Below are 20,662 nucleotides of genomic sequence, written 5' to 3' on the forward strand. Positions count from 1 at the left end.
TGCCTGGCCAGAAAGGCCGCAACCCAGAGGCTTGCTGGTTTTGTCATTGCTTGTGTTTAGCTTGGTGGTGATGTGCGTTGGTGAAGGGAGGGCCCACACTCACAGAGTCAGGACCTCTGGAGCATCAGCATGTTCAGCATCACTGTGCGTGGGGAGCACATCCAGCATTACCGCATCTGGCGAAACAGAGAAGGAAATACGTGACTTAGCATGGGATTTTACTGCGTCTCCATGGTGTTTTCTCTTTCTTCTAAGAACTTTTCCAAAATAAAATTAAAGGGCATAAATATGGAGAATGCTGATCCACAGGCCATTTCAGTCTTTGGCAAATTCTACCTTCCTAAAGCCAACGTGCTTCTTTTAATTGGGAAAGAAGGGAAGATGCTTGCTTCATTCAGACCCCCATCCTGTGTGTGTGTGTGTGTGAGTGTGTGTGCACAGCCCGGCCCTCACCATGTTGTCTGATGGTAGAGCACCTGTTTGCTCTGGCCTCCAGGGGATGGTGCCAGAGCTGGTTGCTACAGAGCTGGTTCCTTCTTTCAAACTAAATTTTGACTATTAGGACTCAGTGTGTTAGAAAGTAGGCTTGTAAAGTGGTTTGTGATTTGTTTAGATTTCTCTGGTATCAGGGAACTCCCTATAAACACACAGGAGTCTGTATACATATATGTATGTGTGTACATGTGCACATTTATATGTGCATCACAAATCACATGTGCATATGTGTGTATGTGTACCTGTATTACCTACTTTTCAGGGTCTTTGAGAGACTTCAGTGAGATGATAGATGTACAGCGTGAATGTCAATTATGGGAGTTGGTATTCACGAGACAGTGTGGGACCCTGGGCAGAGTGATGGCCTTGGAGTCCACAGGACTTGGGTTCAGATTCTGACCTTTTAAAGCACCATCTATGTGCCAGGAACCAGGGCAATCACTAGGGATGTGGATGAGAAACAATTCTTGTCCTCAAAGAGCTTACATTTTGCTGGGGCAACGACATATGCACATAGAAGTATATGCAGAGTATGTACAAAATAGCCACTGATTTCAGTAGGAGACATTGGCTGTTGGGGGATCAGGAGAGGATTCTGAGTGGTGGAAAGGAGAACCAGGAGCATCCTGGGCCTCGAGTGAGCCGTGGGCAAGGGGGATAGCATGTTGTGTGGGGGCAGGCAGAAGGCAGGCTGGCCGCAGTGCAGATAAGACAAGATGGCAGTTTGGAGGTAGGCTGAGAAAGGCTTTGGATGCCGCTCAGTCAGCTGCACTTATTAGGTGCTTGCTGTGTGCCTGGTACCGTGTCACAAAGAAAGGCAGAAGACAATGCCTGCTCTCAAGGAGCTCAGAGGCTAGTGGGGGCTTCCCTCATCCCAAGTCCTTAATGTCTTTTCCTTTCATCCAACCTGCAGTTATGTACAAACAAGATGGAGACAGGATAAATTGGGGGCCTCCTAGAACGAAGCATCTAAGTCTAGGATCCAGGGGGCCTGGGAAAGGCTGCTGGCAGGAGCGGGGGAGCCAGGAGGCGGATGAGCAAGGAGAGCATCCTGGTGTGGCGGACAGTCTGTGAAAAGGCCTCCAAGAGCAACTTGTGTTTGGTGCTAGGAGTCGGAGGAGGAGCTGAGGGTTCTTCCTGCTTCAGGCAGAGACACGGCCACGTTTGTGCTTTAGGAATCTTACAGTGGTAGCGAGCGGTGTGGGTGGCAGCCAAGGGTATAGACGGTAGGTCATCAAGTCATCCAGCCTCACTCAGACTCAATATCCTCATTCAGAAAGTGGGGAGAAGTGCTGACATACCTCCTTGATGGGTGTGGTGTGAATGTCAAATGCAATACTGCCCACAGAGCACTTTGCACAACAGAGTCTCCCCCAGATGCCAGGCCTTGCCATCCACATTTAGTTTTGTGAAAGACCGATGCTTGCTACATTATCTGCGGGGTTGCTTTTCTTTTTAAATATCTGGGTTACTGATATTTACTGGGTTATTGAATAGGTAGCTATAATGTAGCACTTAACATGGTTTTTAAAATAATCTTTTGAGCTCTCACTATCTCAACGCTCCCAGCTCTATTTTTCTCTGCTTGGTTTGTCTCCTTCTTTCTGATTTCTGTCTGTTTCTGTGTAGGAGAGGCCTATGGCACGGTGGGTGGAGGGCTGGCCTCTGATCCAGGAGCACATAGGCTCAAGCCCATTCCCAGATTTCCCCACATTTTTACCATTTTCATGCCTTTAACCCTCCAGCAGTTGAATCGATGCTCCTCTGTGATGAGTTGAACGGGCCTCTAAGTCACCCTCCAAAATCTAGGGGGCCAGGGATCACAGGGATCACACACTCCTGGGCCTGTCTTCTCCACAGGACTGAGAAACCTTCCTCTTAGCAGTTCCAGTTAGCATCACCCGGTCGCAGAGGCCTCGATGGTGCCTCGGCCGTGGAGCATTTCAGTGACTGCCCAGGAGCGAGTCTGGATGTCTCCGAGGCAGAGCTGGGACGCAGGTGTTCTATGACTCTGCAGACTCTTGTGAGCATACATGGAGCTATGCCTATATCAGAATGGCTGGGAGCTTTCACTGAATCTGAATAAATGAGGACCCCCACTTCCTGCAGAACTCGGTGGGGGTGATAGCCGTGTTGGCATTTTTATAGTATTTTATGATTCCTGGGTCCAAACTTATCATGGACTACATTGTGACCAGGGAGTTCTCTAGGTTTGGGAGTTTGATTTGGCCTTTTCAAACCATAGTTATCTGATATAATTTCTCTAGTTTGGTGTGGTTATGATCACGTTACTGTAGGCCCAGAGAGAATTAATGATTCTCCCAAAGGGATAAGTTCTAGGAGATGAAATAGTTTATTCAGTTGAAGTGACTAGTCTGCTCATTACTTGATATACATCACTTTTAAAAGGCAGATTAATGTTCTGAAACCATGGCTGTTTTTCCTCTCTTGATTCCAAGAGCACACAATTGTACCTACCCTAACGGCTCGTTTAAAATAGGGACAGTTGATTGGCTTGATTTAATGGCAATTTCCAGTGAATCGGTTACTTGAAAAATAATATGCAAGGCAATGAAAATATTGAGCAAATGAAGTCCCTTATTCTAAAATAGGGGGCACAGTGGGGAGAGTGCTGGGTCTGAAGTCAGGAAGACCTGAGTTCAAATTTGACCTTAGACACTAGCTGGATGACCCTGGGCAAATCACTTAACCCTATTAGCTTCAGTTTCCAAATCTGTAAAATGAGCTGGAAGAGAGAAATGGCAAACTACTACATTATTATATTTGCCAAGAAAACCCTAAATGGGGCCACGAAGAGGTGGATGCGATTTAAAAATGGTTGAACAAAAATTCTCAAATAAGCCATCTCTTTGTCCTACATGAAGACTTAAACCTAGGCTATGAATCTACCTTGGCATTTTCTCTTTTTTGAAACCTTTCAAAGGTACAGAGGTGAGGCTTTGGACACTGTCCTTGGGCAAGGCCAATCACATAACTGTGTCTCTGCTCATCAACCTAAAGCTCTTGCCTCATGATTTGTGACTAACTCTTTGATGATATTTTGGAGAAATGTAGTAAAACCAAGAATTGTTCTTGGAGTAACATTTGACAATAAAAAGAAAACTTGAGAGTCAAGCAGATTAAAAATGACTAGTCATGACAGGACCTCACTTTAAAGCTCTGCCTCGGGTCACATCATTTCATGTCATGTACTACCATGCTTTGCCCACCCGAAGTCCTAAATAAGTGACTTTTCATTCATTGGTCCAGGCCACCATTGTCAGTTATTCCTTTAGGAGCATGGACTAAAGCTGAAACAAGGTGACGACGGCAGAGGTAGAGAGGAGCGGCTGATGGGCACCTGGATCCCCAGTGGGTAGGGGCAGCTGGAAGTAAGCCACCAGCATCTTTCATTAACTGTATGCCCAGAAAACAAGGTCCTTGGAGTGCCTGCGTCAGCTTGTTTTCTTTGCCCTGAAATATCGACACCTGTTTGAACGTTAGAATTAGAGCCTCTGAGGGATGAGCTCACCTCCTCTAGCCCCATGGCTTCTAGGGAACCCTATTGCTTAAGCCAGTGGTGGGGAACCTTCAGCCTCAAGGCCACGTGTGGCCTTCTAGGTTCTTAGGTGTGGCTTTTTGACTGAGTCCAAGTTTTCCAGAACAAATCCTTTTATTAAGGGGATTTGTTCTGTGAAGTTTGGATTCCGTCAAAGGGCTGCACTTGAGGACCTAGAGGCCACATGTGGCCTTGAAGCTGTAGGTTCCCCACCCCTGGCCTAAACTCTCAAAAAAGATAAGGAAAAAATCCCCCTCCCCTCTTCCCCCTGCCCCTCACTTGTGGACCAGGATGCAGAGCTTGGTCACAGGCAGTTACAGACATGGTGCTTTACAGCACCCATGCCTGCTGGGAGCCTCACTTGGGCAGCTGTGGGGGAGAAAGGAGCATCATCATCATCATCATCATCATCATCATCATCATCTGTCAGAGCTGAAGAAAATGTGGGCAGGGCTAAGTGACCCAGCACAGACTGGACACATCTCTACCAGTTTACAATGGCCAGGCCTCGCTTGCAGTGGCCTCCTTGATCAGGCATTCTGGACCCTAACCCTCTAATGTGACGGATAAGGAAACTGAGCCTGAGACAGAAGAGAAGTGACTCACCCAGGGTCACCCAGCAACTGTGTGTCAGAGGCACGATTCAAACTCCAGGTCTCCATTCGCTGGGACATGTAGCTGCCATTAGGTTAGGTTAGCTGAGGGTTAACTGGTTCAGTGCTAGAACCTTTTTTTTCAACTTTTCCATAGAAATCTCTGGTACAGAATACTTCCTAGTTAATTTTCAGATAATGTGCCTGTTATTTAACCCTTTGAGTTGCTATATCTCTGTCATCCCAGTGCTTATATAGGGACATATCAAATGACTGGACGTCAGTCATTTGCTTTGCACGGTGCAGAAATTAGCATGGATTATTATTTTAATATTTAAAGAAACCATAGGTACAATCAAGTCCAGTCCCCACATTTTAGAGGTAGATGATAAAACCGAGGCCCAGTAACTGGCCCAGGTCTTGCTGGTAGGCACTGAATTAATGGAGCGGAGATTCAGTCCCAAACTTTGCCTTCTCATCTGATTATCTGTCCATGACGCCTCTTCTGGTAGGTGCCTGCTTACTCTCAGATGTGCTGAAGATGGTCTAGTCAAAGGGACATGAGGCCCGAAGACCAGATGTGGCGAGCTCAGCCCAGTGGGCCTGGAGCTCACTTCCTGGCCAAAGTCCTTGGTTTCATCTTGCACTCTGTTCATCCGCCAAGTGAAGCCTGGCATGCCCCCCAGGAAGCCAGCTCCTCCACACCGGATGCATCTTGGCTGACTTTCTCGTTAAATTAACTAGCAAATGAAAGGCTCAAACAGAATGTTCCTTCTCCAGAAAACCAGTCCTTGCTCTGAGTGTTCTTTGACCTGTTGGCCCCATTTAAAACATTATCCTGGGGGGCAGCTAGGTGGCACAGTGGATAAAGCACCGGCCCTGGATTCAGAAGGACATGAGTTCCAGTCTGGCCTCAGACTAAACACTTGACACTTACTAGCTGTATGACCCCGGGCAAGTCACTTAACCTCAATTGCCTGAAAAAACAAAAAACAAAACAAAACATCCTGTTTGTCTGCGTCATTGACACTATCAGTCAAACTCGGTGATGGCCACTGGGGATAAAAGTACAAAGAAGGAAGGCATCCGGACTACAGGGGAGATTCTGTCCCATTAGGGGAGAAAACGAATACATGTTAAATTACATTAATATCCAAGGACATTATTATTTAAACAAGTAAAGTCAGTAACCAAATATAGAGTAAAACAATACAAAATGAATCAGTATGAAGCAGTTAAACACAGATGGATAAGAAAGGGTGAAATCCTGGGTGACTGGGGAGGGGATAGGGAGGAGGCAGCAGCAGCAGCTTGATGTGGGGGATGAGTGATGGAGAAGGGAAGGCTTCGAGTGGACGGGACACAGGTACCTTCTGAAGGTGATGAGGGGGGGCCTTCTGAGCCTAGGAATGGCCAGAGCAAGGGCACAGAAATGGGTCAGCTCTCTGTGGGACAGAAGTTAGGTCTGATGAGGCTGGAAAGCTAGGTTGGGGCCTGGTTTGAAAGATTTTAAAAGCTAAACAAAGAAGTTTAAGTTTCATCCTAGAGGCAATAAGAACCCAATAGAATTGGATGAGCAGGGGAATAGTGGCTAGGTTTTACACTAACCCAAAGGCATAGTGGGAGCTGTGTGCCAGATGGACCAGAGTGTGGACTGGAGACAGAGAGATCAATAGAGGATACCATTACAGTCCTTCTGGGTAAGAGATAAGCCCTGGACGCGGGTGGTGGCTGTGTGAGTAGAGAGCGGGAGCTGGATGTGAGAGGTGTTGTGCGGGTAGAAACTAGATTTGGAAACCGATGGGATGTGTGGGTGAGTAGGAGTGAGGATGCCAGGGTAATGTGTGGAGATAGGAAGTATGCTGGTTCCTTTGACAGAAATTGAGAAGTCTGGAAAAGGGAGGGGCTTGAGGGGAAAGATAGTGAATCTCTGGGACGCTGAATTTGAAATATCCCATAGGGAATTGGTGATGGAGGACTGGAGCCCAGGGGAGAGACTGGGCCTTGATAGATTGATCTGGGGGTCACCTAAATCAAGATGGTGGCTGTTGAGGTGACTGAGAGAGGGAATGTAGAGGGAGAAGAGAAGAGGGCCTGAGACAGAGCTCTAAGGAAGGAAAACCCACAGTTAGGGGGAGGGCCACGGAAGAAAAATGAGCAAAAGAGACTGAGAAGAAGCCGTCAGACAGGGAGGGAGAGGACCAGGATGAGGACCCAGCCACATAGCCATGAGCACCTCCAGATCAGCTCACCCTGGTCTAGGTTTGTTTATAAAACAGAAGAAGAAGCATCTTGTGTTCTTTCAAGAATTTGGCCTGGGGCTTCCTGGGGGAGGTTTTCTCCCCCTTTCTCTTCCCTCTCCCTCCCCTGATGGGCTACAGTATTGAGGGGCATGCAGACCACTCCCACCCCCAGTCCTCTCCTTCCCACCACAGACAGGAGAGAAATGCTGTTTGGTGACTGCTGAACTGGAGGCGTGGGTTGTGCGGCCTCCTGCCACCGCTTCTGTGCACCGCCTCACTCTGAGGGCATGGCCTTTGTTCAGTCAGTGGGCACGCCTAGTGGCCTGGCTCTCATTACCTGCTTCTGCCTGGGCTGCCCCTCTGCCACAGCCCTGCTGCTGCTGCTCCCTGGGACCTCAGCCATGCTCTCCATTTTCTCTGTTCTCTTGCCTTTTCTAACTCCTGTGGCTTCTCTCGCTTTCCTCGACTCTCTAGCTGGTCATAGATGTTGCCAGGCAGTCCAAAAACGCGTGAACTGACCTCTTGCCACCTAAGGTGGCGTCTCCAGGCCTTGACTCAGTTGCTTGGTTGTTCTTTCACCATGTTTGACCCCTCACCTAAACCCAGCTGCCTTTTTTCTATTAGTGTATTTTTTTTTAGCAGAGACAGAGGCTTTCATATTTACTGTTTGAGAAGACTTAGTGACTTATTCATCGCCCACAGAGAGCAGGCCCTTTGCTTCAGGTGTACAATTACATGGTCATTTTCTTGTTCTCATCAGCTAGCTGTGGAGGAATGACCAAAATCACAAACACTAATTTTCTGTTGTCTTTTTGCCCAAGTACCTTCAGTTAATAGAGAATGTGCTTCTCTGTGATTAGTTTACTGTGGCCATAACATGTGCTGATCCTGCGGTCTGTCTGTCTGTCTTTCCTAAAGTGGCACCCATGGCTACATGGCTCCCGAGGTGCTCCAGAAGGGGACCGCGTACGACAGCAGCGCCGACTGGTTCTCTTTGGGGTGTATGCTCTTCAAGCTTCTACGAGGGTAAGTACGAGAAGAACAAGTCCATTAAAGGAGAGGCGTGGGGTTCTCTGCATCGAGTCTGACCTCTGGGGCCTGCCCAGAAGGTGACTGCTTCGTGCCTAGTTTCATAAAAAGAAGCAGAATTTCACAGGTGATGCACTGCGTGCAACTCGGCACTTGGGCTCCAATAACAAGACAGAGCTAAAATGCTCATTGTTTTAAGCCTAAATATGACTGCTCCAAAATCCTTTTGTGGATGAGTAATAGTCTTGAAATGAACCTAGTACTGCTAAGGTGGGGTGATTGGAAAGGATGAAGTCATCACCCTTTGTCTTCCCTCCCACTTGGAAGAGATGTACCCCTTGTTGTCCTTTTGGTGGTTGGATGTGTTTGGGGGAATATTGGGGCAGGGAGGGAAAGACCCCAACACGCCCCCCCATTCAAGTCTCCTCAGCTCTGCTTGGGAGTCATTCCTTGTGTAGGTTTTCCAGACTTCCTACTGTGACCCACTTGTGTGAAGTGCCCTCAGGTGAGGCTTGGGGGCCGAGGGTGAGCGTTCTAAGCCAGATTCTCGTCTGCTTTCTAGTCTAGCTCCACGGCCCTTGCGGCGGTTTGGACATTCCAGGTGTGTGCTGTGGGGGCTGCCATCTTATAGGCCTGTTTTTAATTGTTAGGCCTTGTTCATTGATGGACAGCATCATATTAATTTTGCCCAAATCCAAATAATTGGTTTTAAAAAGTTTTTTTTTTTTTTACCATTATTACATTTGCTTATTATAATGTGTGCATTTTCGAGAGAGAATGGATGCTGTAGCCCGCAGCAGAATAAAGTGCAGCCCCAGCACTAGTTCCCTTATTTCTTTGCTAATCCAGTTATGCTCGGCCCACTTAAGTCACTTGGGAACCAGAATTCTATTATTGCTTATAAATTCAGGGTCTGTGTTTCTGTAATTGAATTGCTTCATTTGTGGAGCCTGACTGCTAGTTCTGTGCTGTAATTCGTGTCATCAGCCTTGCCTACCTCATTAGAGAGTTTATTCCGAGGTGATTCCGTGTGAATTTGCTCTAAGATGTTCTGATGTGCCATTGAGCAACCTCATCCAGAAGGGTGGGGGTCCTGTGATCCTGCGAGAGATGGCGGGTGCCAGCCTGAGCAGAGAGGCTCTCTGGGGTGCTTGACCCTGCCAGGCTTAGCCTTGGGAGCAGTCACTGGAATGGATCAGGCAACATGGATTGAGTGCTTGCTGTGCAAAGCATTTTGCCAGGTCCTAGGGAGCCAAAGAGAAAACCAAATTAGTCTCTGCCCTCAGGAAGCTTACGTTCTTCTTCTGGGGGAGCAGATGGGTGTGTATAAATAGTTATAGGGAATTTGAGGAAGGACATCAGTGATGGTTTGGGGCTTGGGAGTGATCAGGGCAAACATCAGGAGACAATACCTTCGTGGAACCTTGAAGGAAGTCAATGTTTTCAAAAAGCAGAGATGAGAAAGGCAGTGTGTAATGTGTTTCAGACATGGGGAACAGTGTGTGTAAATACACAGAGGCGAGAGATGAAGGGGTCATAATACAGATTGGCTGGCATATAGGGTCTTTGAAGGACAATAGTATGCCAACTTACCACTGGAGACCATTGCCTGTTCCCTTCCCCTCCCCCCATACCTTCCCCTACCTACAACTACCTAAGAGTTAAGATAGCTGCAGCTGCAGGCAGAGACTGGTCCAGACCAGAGCCCTCGGTACCACCCCTTGGAGACTAAGCTTTACTGTTCAAATCACACCCACGATTCTTCTTTTGTTTAATAGTCTCTCACTTCCTGTTTCTCTGCCTATCTGTGTATTAATCAACCAGCAGCCATTTTGAAGAAAGCTTCCCCCAGTTCCCAAGCCCATTTATCTCATTGCCATCCTCATTAACCCTCCCTGTTCACGTCCCATTCCCCCCCACCCCGCCTGCTGCCTGCATTGTGCCCTCTGGAATTCTGATTCCATAATGAACAAACTTCCCTTCATCCTGACCCTCTCACACAGCTTCCATCTGCTGGCCCTCACTGAGACCTGGCTTCCCTGGTCTCCATTGCATCTCCTCTGGCACTGGCTACAGCTTCTCATGCAGACCTTCAACATACTGGTCTCCAGAGGGAGGTTAGAACATTCCTTGCTCCTGCTGCCGGTTCCAGACTTTCTCTCTCCCTTTATCATTTAGCAATGTCTCCTTCCTGGAAATCCACTCAATCAAAATGATTCATCCGGTCTCAGTCAGGGCAGTTGTCTGCTGGTCTCCAGGTCATTACTCCTCCTTTATCAAGCAGTTCATACTGCCTTCAATATAATGGCACCATATTCCTCTCCCCTTTGACTCCTTGCCTTATATTAGGGAACTTCAATATCCATTCAGTCAGTAAACATTTATTAAGCGCCTACTGTGTACTAAGCTCTGGGGATATAAAGAAAGGCAAAAGACAGGCCCTGCTCTCAAGGAGGCTCACAGTCTAACGGGGGAAATGATATGCAGACAGCTTAGGTACAAACAAGATAGAAACAGGATAAATCAGGAGTCATCGACCCAGGGAAGGCCCCAGTGTCAAGGGCTAATGAGAAAAGGCTTCTCGTAGCAGATGGGAGTTTAGCTGGGATTCGGTGAGGAGGTAGAGGAGGTGAAGAAGGACATTCCAGGCAGGGGGACGGCCAATGGAAATGCCTGGAGTCAGGGAGTGGAGGTCGTGTTTGAGAACAGCGAGGATGCCAGTGCCACTCCATTCACAGATGGAGTCGGGCTGAGTGGGACATAAGGTCAAGGACCGTCAGCACCAAATGGAGGATTTGGTGTCTGCTCCTGGACATGTGATGCTGGTTGAATAGGGCAGTGACCTGGTGACCCTGTGCTGTAGGAGAGTCTCCTTGGTGGCTGAGTGGAAGATGCTCTGGAGAGGGGAGAGACCCAAGGCAGGCAGTGACAGGGGCAGCTATCATTGCTCCTGCTTGGCCCTCAAGAGAATTTGAGGGAAGTTGTGGCACCTGCCTGAGCCAGATGAGACAGGCCTTGTTCACCTTGTTGATTATCCAACATTCCCGTTTCACCAGAGGTCGTTATATTGAAGGCAGCTTCTGTGCATAGAGACTTCTAAGTGATTATGGATCTGTACTGGATTTTCACTTATAAAAATTAGTTGTGTCTTGTCTTGAATAGCAAAGAATGTCTGTTGTTTGCTTTTGGTCACATTGGTGACTGGTACTTGATGAGTACATGTGATTTTGTGAGAGAAGGTTGGCAATAATGATGGATTGGCCAACTCCAGTGGAGAGATGTTGAGAGAAATATGGCAGGGTCCATTTGGTGCTTGGTGAAAATGCATGCTCTCTGTGCTGCCTGACCATGACCCCTGTTAGGGTCCTATAGAATGAATTTCCAGGCTAAATGTGAAGCTTCCCTGCCTGCCTTCTTTAGTCCTACCTGGTCTTATTGTGGGCTGGATGTGGCCTGGGGCAGGCTCCAAAGCCAGCTGTCTCCAGGCAGCAAAGCTCCCAGTGTGGCCCCAGGGCCAATGCCTCTGTCCACATCCTAATAGCCTTATCCCTAGGTTGGCTGGGAGGGGATGGCTTTTTCAGCCCTAGCAACTCTCAAGGATGCTCTGCTAAATTGGAGAAGAGTTTTTATGTGTGTAAGTGATGTTAGCTAAGACCCACATTGTCTAAATTTCAGATCACTGGAGTATAAGAGTGGAATACAGAAAAGTTTGTAGAGATATAAATGTGCCTTTTAGAGGCCACTGTTTGACCTGCTGTGTGCTCACAATTGGCATGACCACACATACAATAATAATAACCACAATAATAGTTAGCATTTATAGCTCATTAAGGTTTGCAAAGCACTTTACAAACATTTCATTTGAGCATCATGACAACCCTGGGAGGCAGATTCTGTTCTTATTCCCATTTTATACTTAAGGAGACTGAGACAGACAGAGGTTAAGTGACTTGTCCAGAGTCCCTCTGCTAGTATGTGTCTGAGGCTATCTTTGAACGTGGGTCTTCCTGATTTGCGGTGCAGTGATCTGTCCACAGTGCCACCAGCTGCCATGTACAGTCTTAGGCTTCTGCAGAAGGAGCTGGTGGGGATACTCTGCTATATTCTTCCCTGATCAGACCTCCTTTGTAGTATACCTGTTTTACAGTTCTAGGTACTTTGTTTTAGGAAAGTGCACAGACGTGTTGGAGTCTGTAGAGTAGCACACCTAGAGTGAAGAAGGGCCTGGGGGGGCATGCCAGGGGAAATGGGGATGGTCAGTCCAGACAAGACTCGGGGGGCGCATGGAGTTTGTCATCAAAGATTTGAAAGCCTGTCACCTGGAAGACACATCTGCCTTCCTCAGCTTGGCCCCTCAAGACAAGCAAGGAACAATGGGAGGAACTGGGGAGAGTCAGATACCAGCTCAGTTTAAAGAGACATTTTCTAATTAACTGTCCACACATGGAGTGGACTCCCTCAAGAAGCCAGGGACCCTCTTTCCTTGGAGCTCTTCAAGCAGAAAGTGGATAAGCTGTCACGGTCATCGAGGGTGCAGGGGCTGAAGCTCCTTTCCTTGAAGGCCCCATGACTCCCCTCACATGAGTCCTGGTCTGCAGGGAGGGCACTGAGAAGCTTGTTTCTTGTGTGATTTCCAATCACTCGAACTCTGGGCAAGCTGAAATGGCCCAGAGGCCACCGTCTGCTCTTGCACATGGGAGCACCATCCCCATCGATAATCCCTAGTTACACAGCCCATGTATTGTGAAGAGAATTTGGCCTTGCGTCTCAAGATGCTGACAGTGCTATTGCTGTTCCTTATTTAAAGTAGGACTGAGTCAGGGAGCAGCTGTGATCACACTGGGTTTGTGCACACCACATGAGTCTCTCAGAATGAAGATTATTACTATAGTAGGTTTTCTTTGACATTTTCCAAAATAGAAACAGAATTGTTGGCCTTCTTCACAAAGAATAATCAAGGATATATTGGAAACAGATGTGCATCCAGAGGGTTTTTTTTTTTGTTTTTTGTTTTTTTTTTTTTATACTTGAAAGATTTAACTTTCTCAATGCCAGAGCAGTGAATGGTAGCTATAAAACATTCCAGATAATTTCTCATCAAGTTCCAGCACAGAATGGCTATATTTATAAACATGTACTTTGTAGTGATGTATGTCCATGTGTTGGAAATATTTTTGGCACTATTCACTTTAATTCTAAACTACTTGAAAGCCTCCCTCTGGCATGAAAGGGCTTTTTAACTTTGTGGAAATCATTTCTGTCAGAACATGGTAATCATTTATCAACAAAGAGCGTGTCCAGGGACCATCCCCTTGCCTTCCTGCATTAGATCCAGAAGATAAGTGATTGCAGGGTGGGAAGGGGAACTAGACCTCTTAATGGTAAGGATGTTGGATTCAACTCATTTGGGGATCGCTACATGACAGAGGGCGTATTCTGTAAAAATAAGCGGAAATAACCATCCCGGCTTTAATTGAGAACATGATTTTTCATAGAGTTTAAAATTTGCCCTCTTTAATTATTTAGAGTGTTGGACTAGATTATATATATTTATACATGTACATAAACACACACGCGATAGTGTTGTCTTTTTTTTTTGGCTGCCATGTCACTCTGAATTCATATTGATCTTAGAGTCTACTAAGAGTGTGTGTGTTATGTATGAAAAATACACACACGCGCGCGCGCACACACACACACACACACACACACACACACACACAGTGTGAGGGACGAAAATGACCTGGTCTAATTCTCACCATTTATATATGGAGGGAGCAGTGTGTTTTAAGTGGGTTAAACAGTGGACGTGGACTTAGAAGCCCTGGGTTCAAGTCTTTGCTCTTTCACGTTGAAGCATGGTCAAGTCACAACCTCAGTGAACCTCAGCTTCTGTGTTTGTAAAAGGAGTATACATACCATATACCTACCTTAAAAGATTGTGATGTGGAAAGCACTTTGTACTTTAACAACATTAAATACCTACTATGTGCATCAAATTCTATTAAGTGCTGTGAATGCAAAAAAAAAGAACCATCTCTGGTTCCCCAAAAGCCTAAATTCTCCCCTTGGTATGTTGAACCCATTGCTCTCCATCCAGCCTTCTGGGCCCCCTGAAGACCCCCTCATGACTCCTCTCCCCCAGTCTTTTCTTCTCTAGGCTAAACATCCCCAGATCCTTCAGCTGCTTCTCATGGAGTCCTCATGGACTCCAGGCCATTTACCAGCCTCATTACTTTCCTCTGGAATTCCCAGCTAATCACTGGCCTTCCTAAATTTTAGTGACTTCCAGAATGGAAATGTGGTCTGTGGTCTGTGGTCTGCGTGATCTGTGGTCTGACCAGTATCGCCTCCTGATTCTTGGACAACATACCTCCATTAATGTAGCCCAAGATTGGGTTAGCTTTTCTTGGCTTCTGCATCACTCTTTTGACTTATATTGATCACACAGTCACTTTAAAACACCAGCCCTTTTATTTTTAGACAAACTACCATCCAGCAGTACCTCCCTGATCTTATGCATGTGAAGATAATTTTTTGAATCAAAGTGTAAAGTTATTCCTTCTGAATTTCAGACTGTAAGAGTTAGCCTGATGTCATTCAAAACCTTTTTGGAGGGGCAGCTAGGTGGTGTAGTGAATAGAGCACTGGCCCTGGCGTCAGGAGGACCTGAGTTCAAATCCAACCTCAGACCAAACACTTGATACTTACTAGCTGTGTGACCCTGGGCAAGTCACTTAACCCCAATTGCCTAAAAAAAAAAAAGAAAAGAAAAAAAAACCTTTTTGGATTGTGATTGATATTGTTAAGCTATTCTTCCAGCTTTCTGTCTTCGGATTAATTTGATATGCGTGATATCAAAGCCTTTAGTGGAGTTATTAATCAGAATGTTAAATAGCCCAGGACCACATGTCAGAGCTCTGATGCATTCCAGTGTAGACCTCCTGCCAGACTGACATTGAGCATTAATGACTCTAGGTTTGCCCATTCACCCAGTTCTGGGTCCATCTGATTAAGTCATTAGCTGGGCCCCATCTTTCCATTCCCTTCCCCACCAGAATAGGATTAGGTGCTTTATCAAAAAAGTAGCCAAAGTCCAGGTAAACCATCTCTAGTCTTTTCCTGGTCTGCCAGTTGAATAATCTTTTCAGAAGGTAAGTAAGTCGGTCTTGATGAAGCCATGCTGACTCATAATCACGGCTTCCTTTTCTAAAGGTTCACTACTTAACTTGTAAGTGACCGATTCTAAAAACAGCTCACTAGCCTACAGTCAGTCAGTGAGCCTTCATTAAGTTCCTGTCCTGTGCCAGGCTCTGTGCCAATCCCTCTAGCTGGTAGATTCTGCACCCCTCCCCCTCTCTGAAAACCAGATCCTTTTTCCTTCTCCATCTTGGGGCATCTTTTCTGTTCTCCGTGACTCCACAAGGGACACTAATCTGCTGCAGCCTCTGCTGGCCTCCAGGCTCGAGGCCCCAGCTGCCTTTCGGACATCTCAGACTGGATGCCCAGTAGACATCTGAAACTTGTGTCCAAAGTGGAAGTCATTGTATTTTCCCCTAAACCCTCCCATCCCTGCTCCCTTCCCCGTACCACTGAGGGCACCTCCATCCTCCCAGTCCCTCAGGCTCCCAGCCCAGGAGTCGTCCTGGAGTCGTCCTGGACTCCTCACTACCTCTCACACCCTAGAGCCAAGCTGTGGCCAAGGCCCATCGAGGCACCTCTGCAACGTCTCTCCAGCATGCCCCCTTCTCTTCTCTGACACTGCCCCCAAACTGGTACAGGCTCTCATCACCTCACACCTGAATTATGGCAACAGTTGCAGGTGAGTCTGTCTGCCTCAAGTCTCTCACCACCCCCCTCCATCTTCCATTGAGCCACTGATGTGATTTTCCTAAAGTGCAGATCTGATCCTCCCATCCCCACTCAGTAACCTCCAGTGGCTCCCTATTGCCTCCAGCATCAAATATAAAATGCTGTCTGGCATTCAAGGCCCTTCATAACCTTCTCCCCCCACACCAGTCTCTTTGCTTTCTGATCTAGCTGGAAAACTGGCCTATGCTTGGGACATGGGCAGCGGCTGTCCTTGGCAGAAATACGCAAGGACTGCTAGAGCAGGGCAGGGCAGTGGTCAGACCTCTCCACTCCTTGTGGCTCGCCAGTCTCTGCTGTACTTTTTGAACTGCTCGTGGGGCTTTAGAATTTATCTGCTAAGTACCTATTTCAGACTTTTATCACCTTTGAACAAGTTGGCAGGCATGCCTTGCTTACTTCTCCTTGGGCACTAATCTCTCTAATTTCTTTCATCATTTTTTTTTTTTTACTTAGCATCTTACTCTACCACTTTGTCCTCCTTCCCTTTCCTCCCAAATCTTAGTCCTGCTCCTTCTCCTGCAGCCCTTGGAGCCTGGAGATTCCCCTTTTTAAATGCTCCCTAATTTCTCTCAAATTCCTTCTCACATTCAGTCTCTGGCTTTTTTTTCACAAGTCCATACTATTCTAAATTACTTACATCATTTTCTAGCTCGAATTCTCATTTCTTTTTATTGGTCTCCCCCAGAGGCTAGGAGATTTTTGAACTGGGACTGACATGGTCAGATCTGCTTTGGGGAATATCAGCTTGGCAGGTACAGGGGATTATGGATCCAGAGACTGGAGGTGAGAGACCAGTTAGGAGGAAAGAAGAGCTGGAAGGAGGAGGATGGTGGCTGGAGGGAAGACGCAGGGAGGGAATGGGAGATGGGAGTCATGCCGTGGAGGGATAAGGGATATGGGAGGGAAGAGAAGAAGAGGCAGGAGGGGCAAATTGGTTCCCACAGGCCTGACTGTCTCCTGGCTCTCCCTGCTGCCGGTCTCTCCTGCATCTCTGATCCTTCACGCAGCTGCCCAAGAGCTAGTTCTCAGGCCTAGGTCTTACTCTGTACTCATGCTCAGAACTCTCAGTAGTTCCCTGTTGCTCGTAGAAAGAATTCTGAATTCCTCAGCCTGGCATTTCAACCCCTCAATGATGACCCTTCAGGTTCCTTTTCTAACTCTACTTCATACTAGGGCCCTTCAGGAATTCTCCTTTCTAGTCTGAATTTCGTCCGCCTCCAGGCTTTCACACATACCATGCCCCAGGCTCCACTTGAGATGCCATCTGTGGTGGAAATTCGGGCTGCGTTCCCCAGTGGAGCCTCAAACTCCTCGTGGGCTGGGACTTTGCCATTTTGGGCCAGTGTCTAGCACAGTGCTGTGTGCAGAGTTGGTAAATACTTGTCTGTGTGTTTGGTGAAATAATCTGCAAAGCGTTTTATCAATATAGTTCTCATCATCATCATCAGTTGAGGTAACAACATAAGAGATGGGAGGGCTCTTGCCCAAGCTTATATGGTTTGTTAGGGATGTGTTGGACATGAGCATTTTTTGGAATTTTATAAGGTGATTTTTTTGCAAGGAAATATGCTAATAATATGCTCATTTTCATTTTGTAACTGCTAATAGAGCTATCTCAAATTGGAATAAGCTGCTTCCAAGACCAGAGGCCTCTGAGCTCCCTTCTGCCTTTCACTCTAAACCTTGCCTTTCCTTCCTTCCTTCCCTCCTTCCTTCCCTCCCTTCCTTCTTTCTTCCCTCACTCCCTCCTTCCCTCCCTCCCTTCCTTCCTGACCACTAGCAGCTGAGGAAGGAAATCCAGGTTGATATTGCCACCTCCTGGACAAAAAATAAAACTAAATAATTAGAAAAAAGTAAATGTGAGCCAAAGCCTGACCAACATATCTAGTATATTTCTATACATAAGTGAATAAGGGGAATGTCAAGTTTTTTTTAATCATAAAAATGGATTTATAATTAAAAAGTACCTAATAGCTTATATTTTCATAAAGTTTTATCCTTTCTGATATACTTTACCAACAACAACCTATATAGCTGAATGACTAGACTTAACAAATAGTTTGGTTGTTCACCAAATAGTTAATGTTAATGTTCAAGGCTAAGGAGGTAGGAGGTCTCCAGCAAAGTACCCCAAGGATGTGCTATGACCTTGTGCTGTTTACGAAGGTCTTGGATAAAGGCACAGATGTTGTACTCATCGAATTAGCAGGTGACACCAGACCAGCAGGGACAGTGGCTAGTGTAGAGCTGTATAGGGTCAGTTGCTAAAGGCTCTCAGCCAACTGGAGCATAGGCTGACTCTACTTTATGATGGTCAACAGGGACTGTGCATAGCCTTGTACTTACATAGAACAATGCAGCTATGCAGGTCCAAAATAGGGATGGCTACTGCAAGCCCAGTGTGACTCCCTGGGATGATGGAACGACCGAGAAAGCTCGTGCCTTCGGCGTGCGAGGGAGGAATCGCTTAATAATTGCTTGTTGACTTCTTCTTGTTGATTACATAGGGTTACCAAGGGAATCAATTATATTAAAACACAATTATAGAAATATATTCTTTTTTATTTTTAGCCAGTTGGGTTTAAGTGGCTTCCTCAGGTCACACAGCTAGTAAGTGTGAAGTGTCTGGTCTAAGGTCGGATTTGAACTCAGGTCCTCCTGACTTCAGGGCTGGTACTCTATCCGCTGCGCCACCTAGCTGCCCCTTATAAAAATATTTTAAAGACACATTTCTGAGTTGGTCATGGTGACATACATATAACCATGATTCTAGCTGCTGGGGTGATTGAGGTTGCTGGATCTCGTTAACTCAAAGATCCCTTCTTTGTAACTCATGGTTTCTCTGACTTAGAAACGAAAACTACATTTTGGCAGGATTTGGTCAATTAACATTAAATAATTAGCCCTTCTTTGAAGGAAAAATGACTTATTGCCTTTCTCCTACTAAACATTTTTTCTTTGTGGTAATAGATATCATGGTGGCTATGCTCCATTGTAAGAAGGTGATTGGTGATCGGCAATGCTTATGTGACAACATGCAAATGTGAATCACTTTCCTTGTATTTAAAGGGATCTTTGCCACTGATGTTTCCTACTTGTTTGCTGATTATATTATTATCTTGTCAAGACACTAACTAGAAGAGCTTATTATCTAAATGAAGGAACTGAAGCCCCAATTCAGTTTTAAGAATATTTCCTAGAGGAAAAATGTGAATATTTTAAATCAGTCACATTGTCATGGAAATGATAACTTATTCCACATTGTTGTAAAAGCATTTGATTCTGTGTTTCTGAACGATAACAGCTAGCATTGATGAATGCTTTAAGATTTGCAAAGTACTTTGCAAATATTATCTTATTTGAACCTCTCACCAACCCTAGGGGGTGGGTGCTATTGTTATCCCCATTTTGTAGTGAGAAAACTGCAGCACGCAGAGGTGAAGTGACTTGCCCAGGGTCACACAGCTGGTAAAATATCTGAGACTGGATTTGAACTCAGCTCTTCCTGACTCCAGTCAGCTGCTAGTCATCTTTTGAAGATAAAGAGTTACCAAGTGCAAATTTAGAAAAGATTAATCCAGCTTCATTGGCACAATGTATTCTCTGGTCCTAAATGTGATTCCAATCTGATTTATTTCCACAGTCACAGCCCTTTCAGACAACACAAAACCAAAGACAAGCATGAGATCGACCGGATGACACTTACAGTGGTAAGGCAGCCTGCCATGTTTGAGGAGCTGGCCTTCAGGAGTGAGTGGAGGAAAAGAGAATTTTTAAAAATTTTTAAATTTTTAATTAATTGATTTATTTTTAGTTTTCAACAATCACTTCCATAAACTTTTGAGTTTTAAATTTTCTACCCCTGCCTCCCTGCCTCCCTGCTCACGCAATCTGATGTAGGCTCTTTGTGTACATTTCTATTAAACATATGGAAAAAAGAATTCTTGAGCGGATTTCTGAGATCCAAGTGGATTGAAACTAGACCAGAATCTAAAGCATGATTGGCCAAAGGCTGAGACAAAAGCAGGAGAGCAGAAAGGCCATTGTGACGTGGATCACTCACCTCTTGCCTCACATGCTGAATTTGAAGTTTATAATAACCTACTGATAATCACATTTCCTTCAAATAAATGTATATTCTGTAGCTCCCTAAATGGTCACTACAGTGCTTATCCTCCAATGCTTGTAGCTGTGGCCTTTGCTCTACAGTGGTCATGCCTTAATCTCTATTTATGACGTTGCCTTTTGCCCGTAGAATGTGGAACTTCCCGATGCATTTTCTCCTGAATTAAAATCCCTTTTGGAAGGATTGCTACAAAGAGATGTCAGCCAGCGACTCGGCTGCCTGGGAAATGGGTAGGCGCTCCTTCCTTGGTGCCTTCTTGTCCATGTGTCTCCTCAGCCTCTGCTGTGACTCGGGGTTCACCAAAGCTGGTTTTATTCATTGCTCTGTCCTGCGTCTGCTCTGTTATGAAAGACCATAGATCTCCGAAGTGGCAACACACAGCTTGGGCCTAGGGTCTGTTGGGTACTTTCACTTGTATGATTAAAGGCAAATAGATCTAATTTCTATAGTTCTTTCCTCCCAAAAACCCTGTGAGGGAGGTAGTACAATGCGGTTCAGTGAGTATTTATTAGATACTAGCACTGGGGGAGATGGAGAGGGAGAGAGAGAGAATGAAAATATGAGTGAATATGACCCTGAGGTTGCCATAGGGAAGTTCAGAGGCCCTTTGGGGGAAAGGTGAAAGGAATTCCATTTTGGACGTTTGTGGGTGAGATGTCTCTAGGGCTTCCATCTTCAGTTGGTGGTGTGAAACTACAGATGAGGAGAGAGCCTAATCCAAGGGTGGGGAACCTGCAGCCTCTGG

General features: G+C 46.1%; 1 protein-coding gene across 2 annotated transcripts in view; it reads left to right on the forward strand.

The window, feature by feature from the left end:
- The window catches only part of GRK3 (G protein-coupled receptor kinase 3), a 136,368-nt gene that overhangs the window by 86,331 nt on the left and 29,375 nt on the right, over positions 1 to 20,662 (forward strand). For both annotated transcript variants that reach the window (XM_027863335.1, XM_027863341.1), the window contains 3 exons: positions 7,809 to 7,916; positions 19,435 to 19,501; positions 20,047 to 20,147. In XM_027863335.1, the coding sequence (XP_027719136.1) occupies positions 7,809 to 7,916; positions 19,435 to 19,501; positions 20,047 to 20,147 (276 nt within the window). The remainder of the gene's footprint in view (positions 1 to 7,808; positions 7,917 to 19,434; positions 19,502 to 20,046; positions 20,148 to 20,662) is intronic.

The sequence above is a fragment of the Vombatus ursinus genome, unplaced genomic scaffold (genome assembly GCF_900497805.2).
Source record: "Vombatus ursinus unplaced genomic scaffold, bare-nosed wombat genome assembly UNPS02001287.1, whole genome shotgun sequence".
Taxonomy (NCBI): Eukaryota; Metazoa; Chordata; class Mammalia; order Diprotodontia; family Vombatidae; genus Vombatus; species Vombatus ursinus.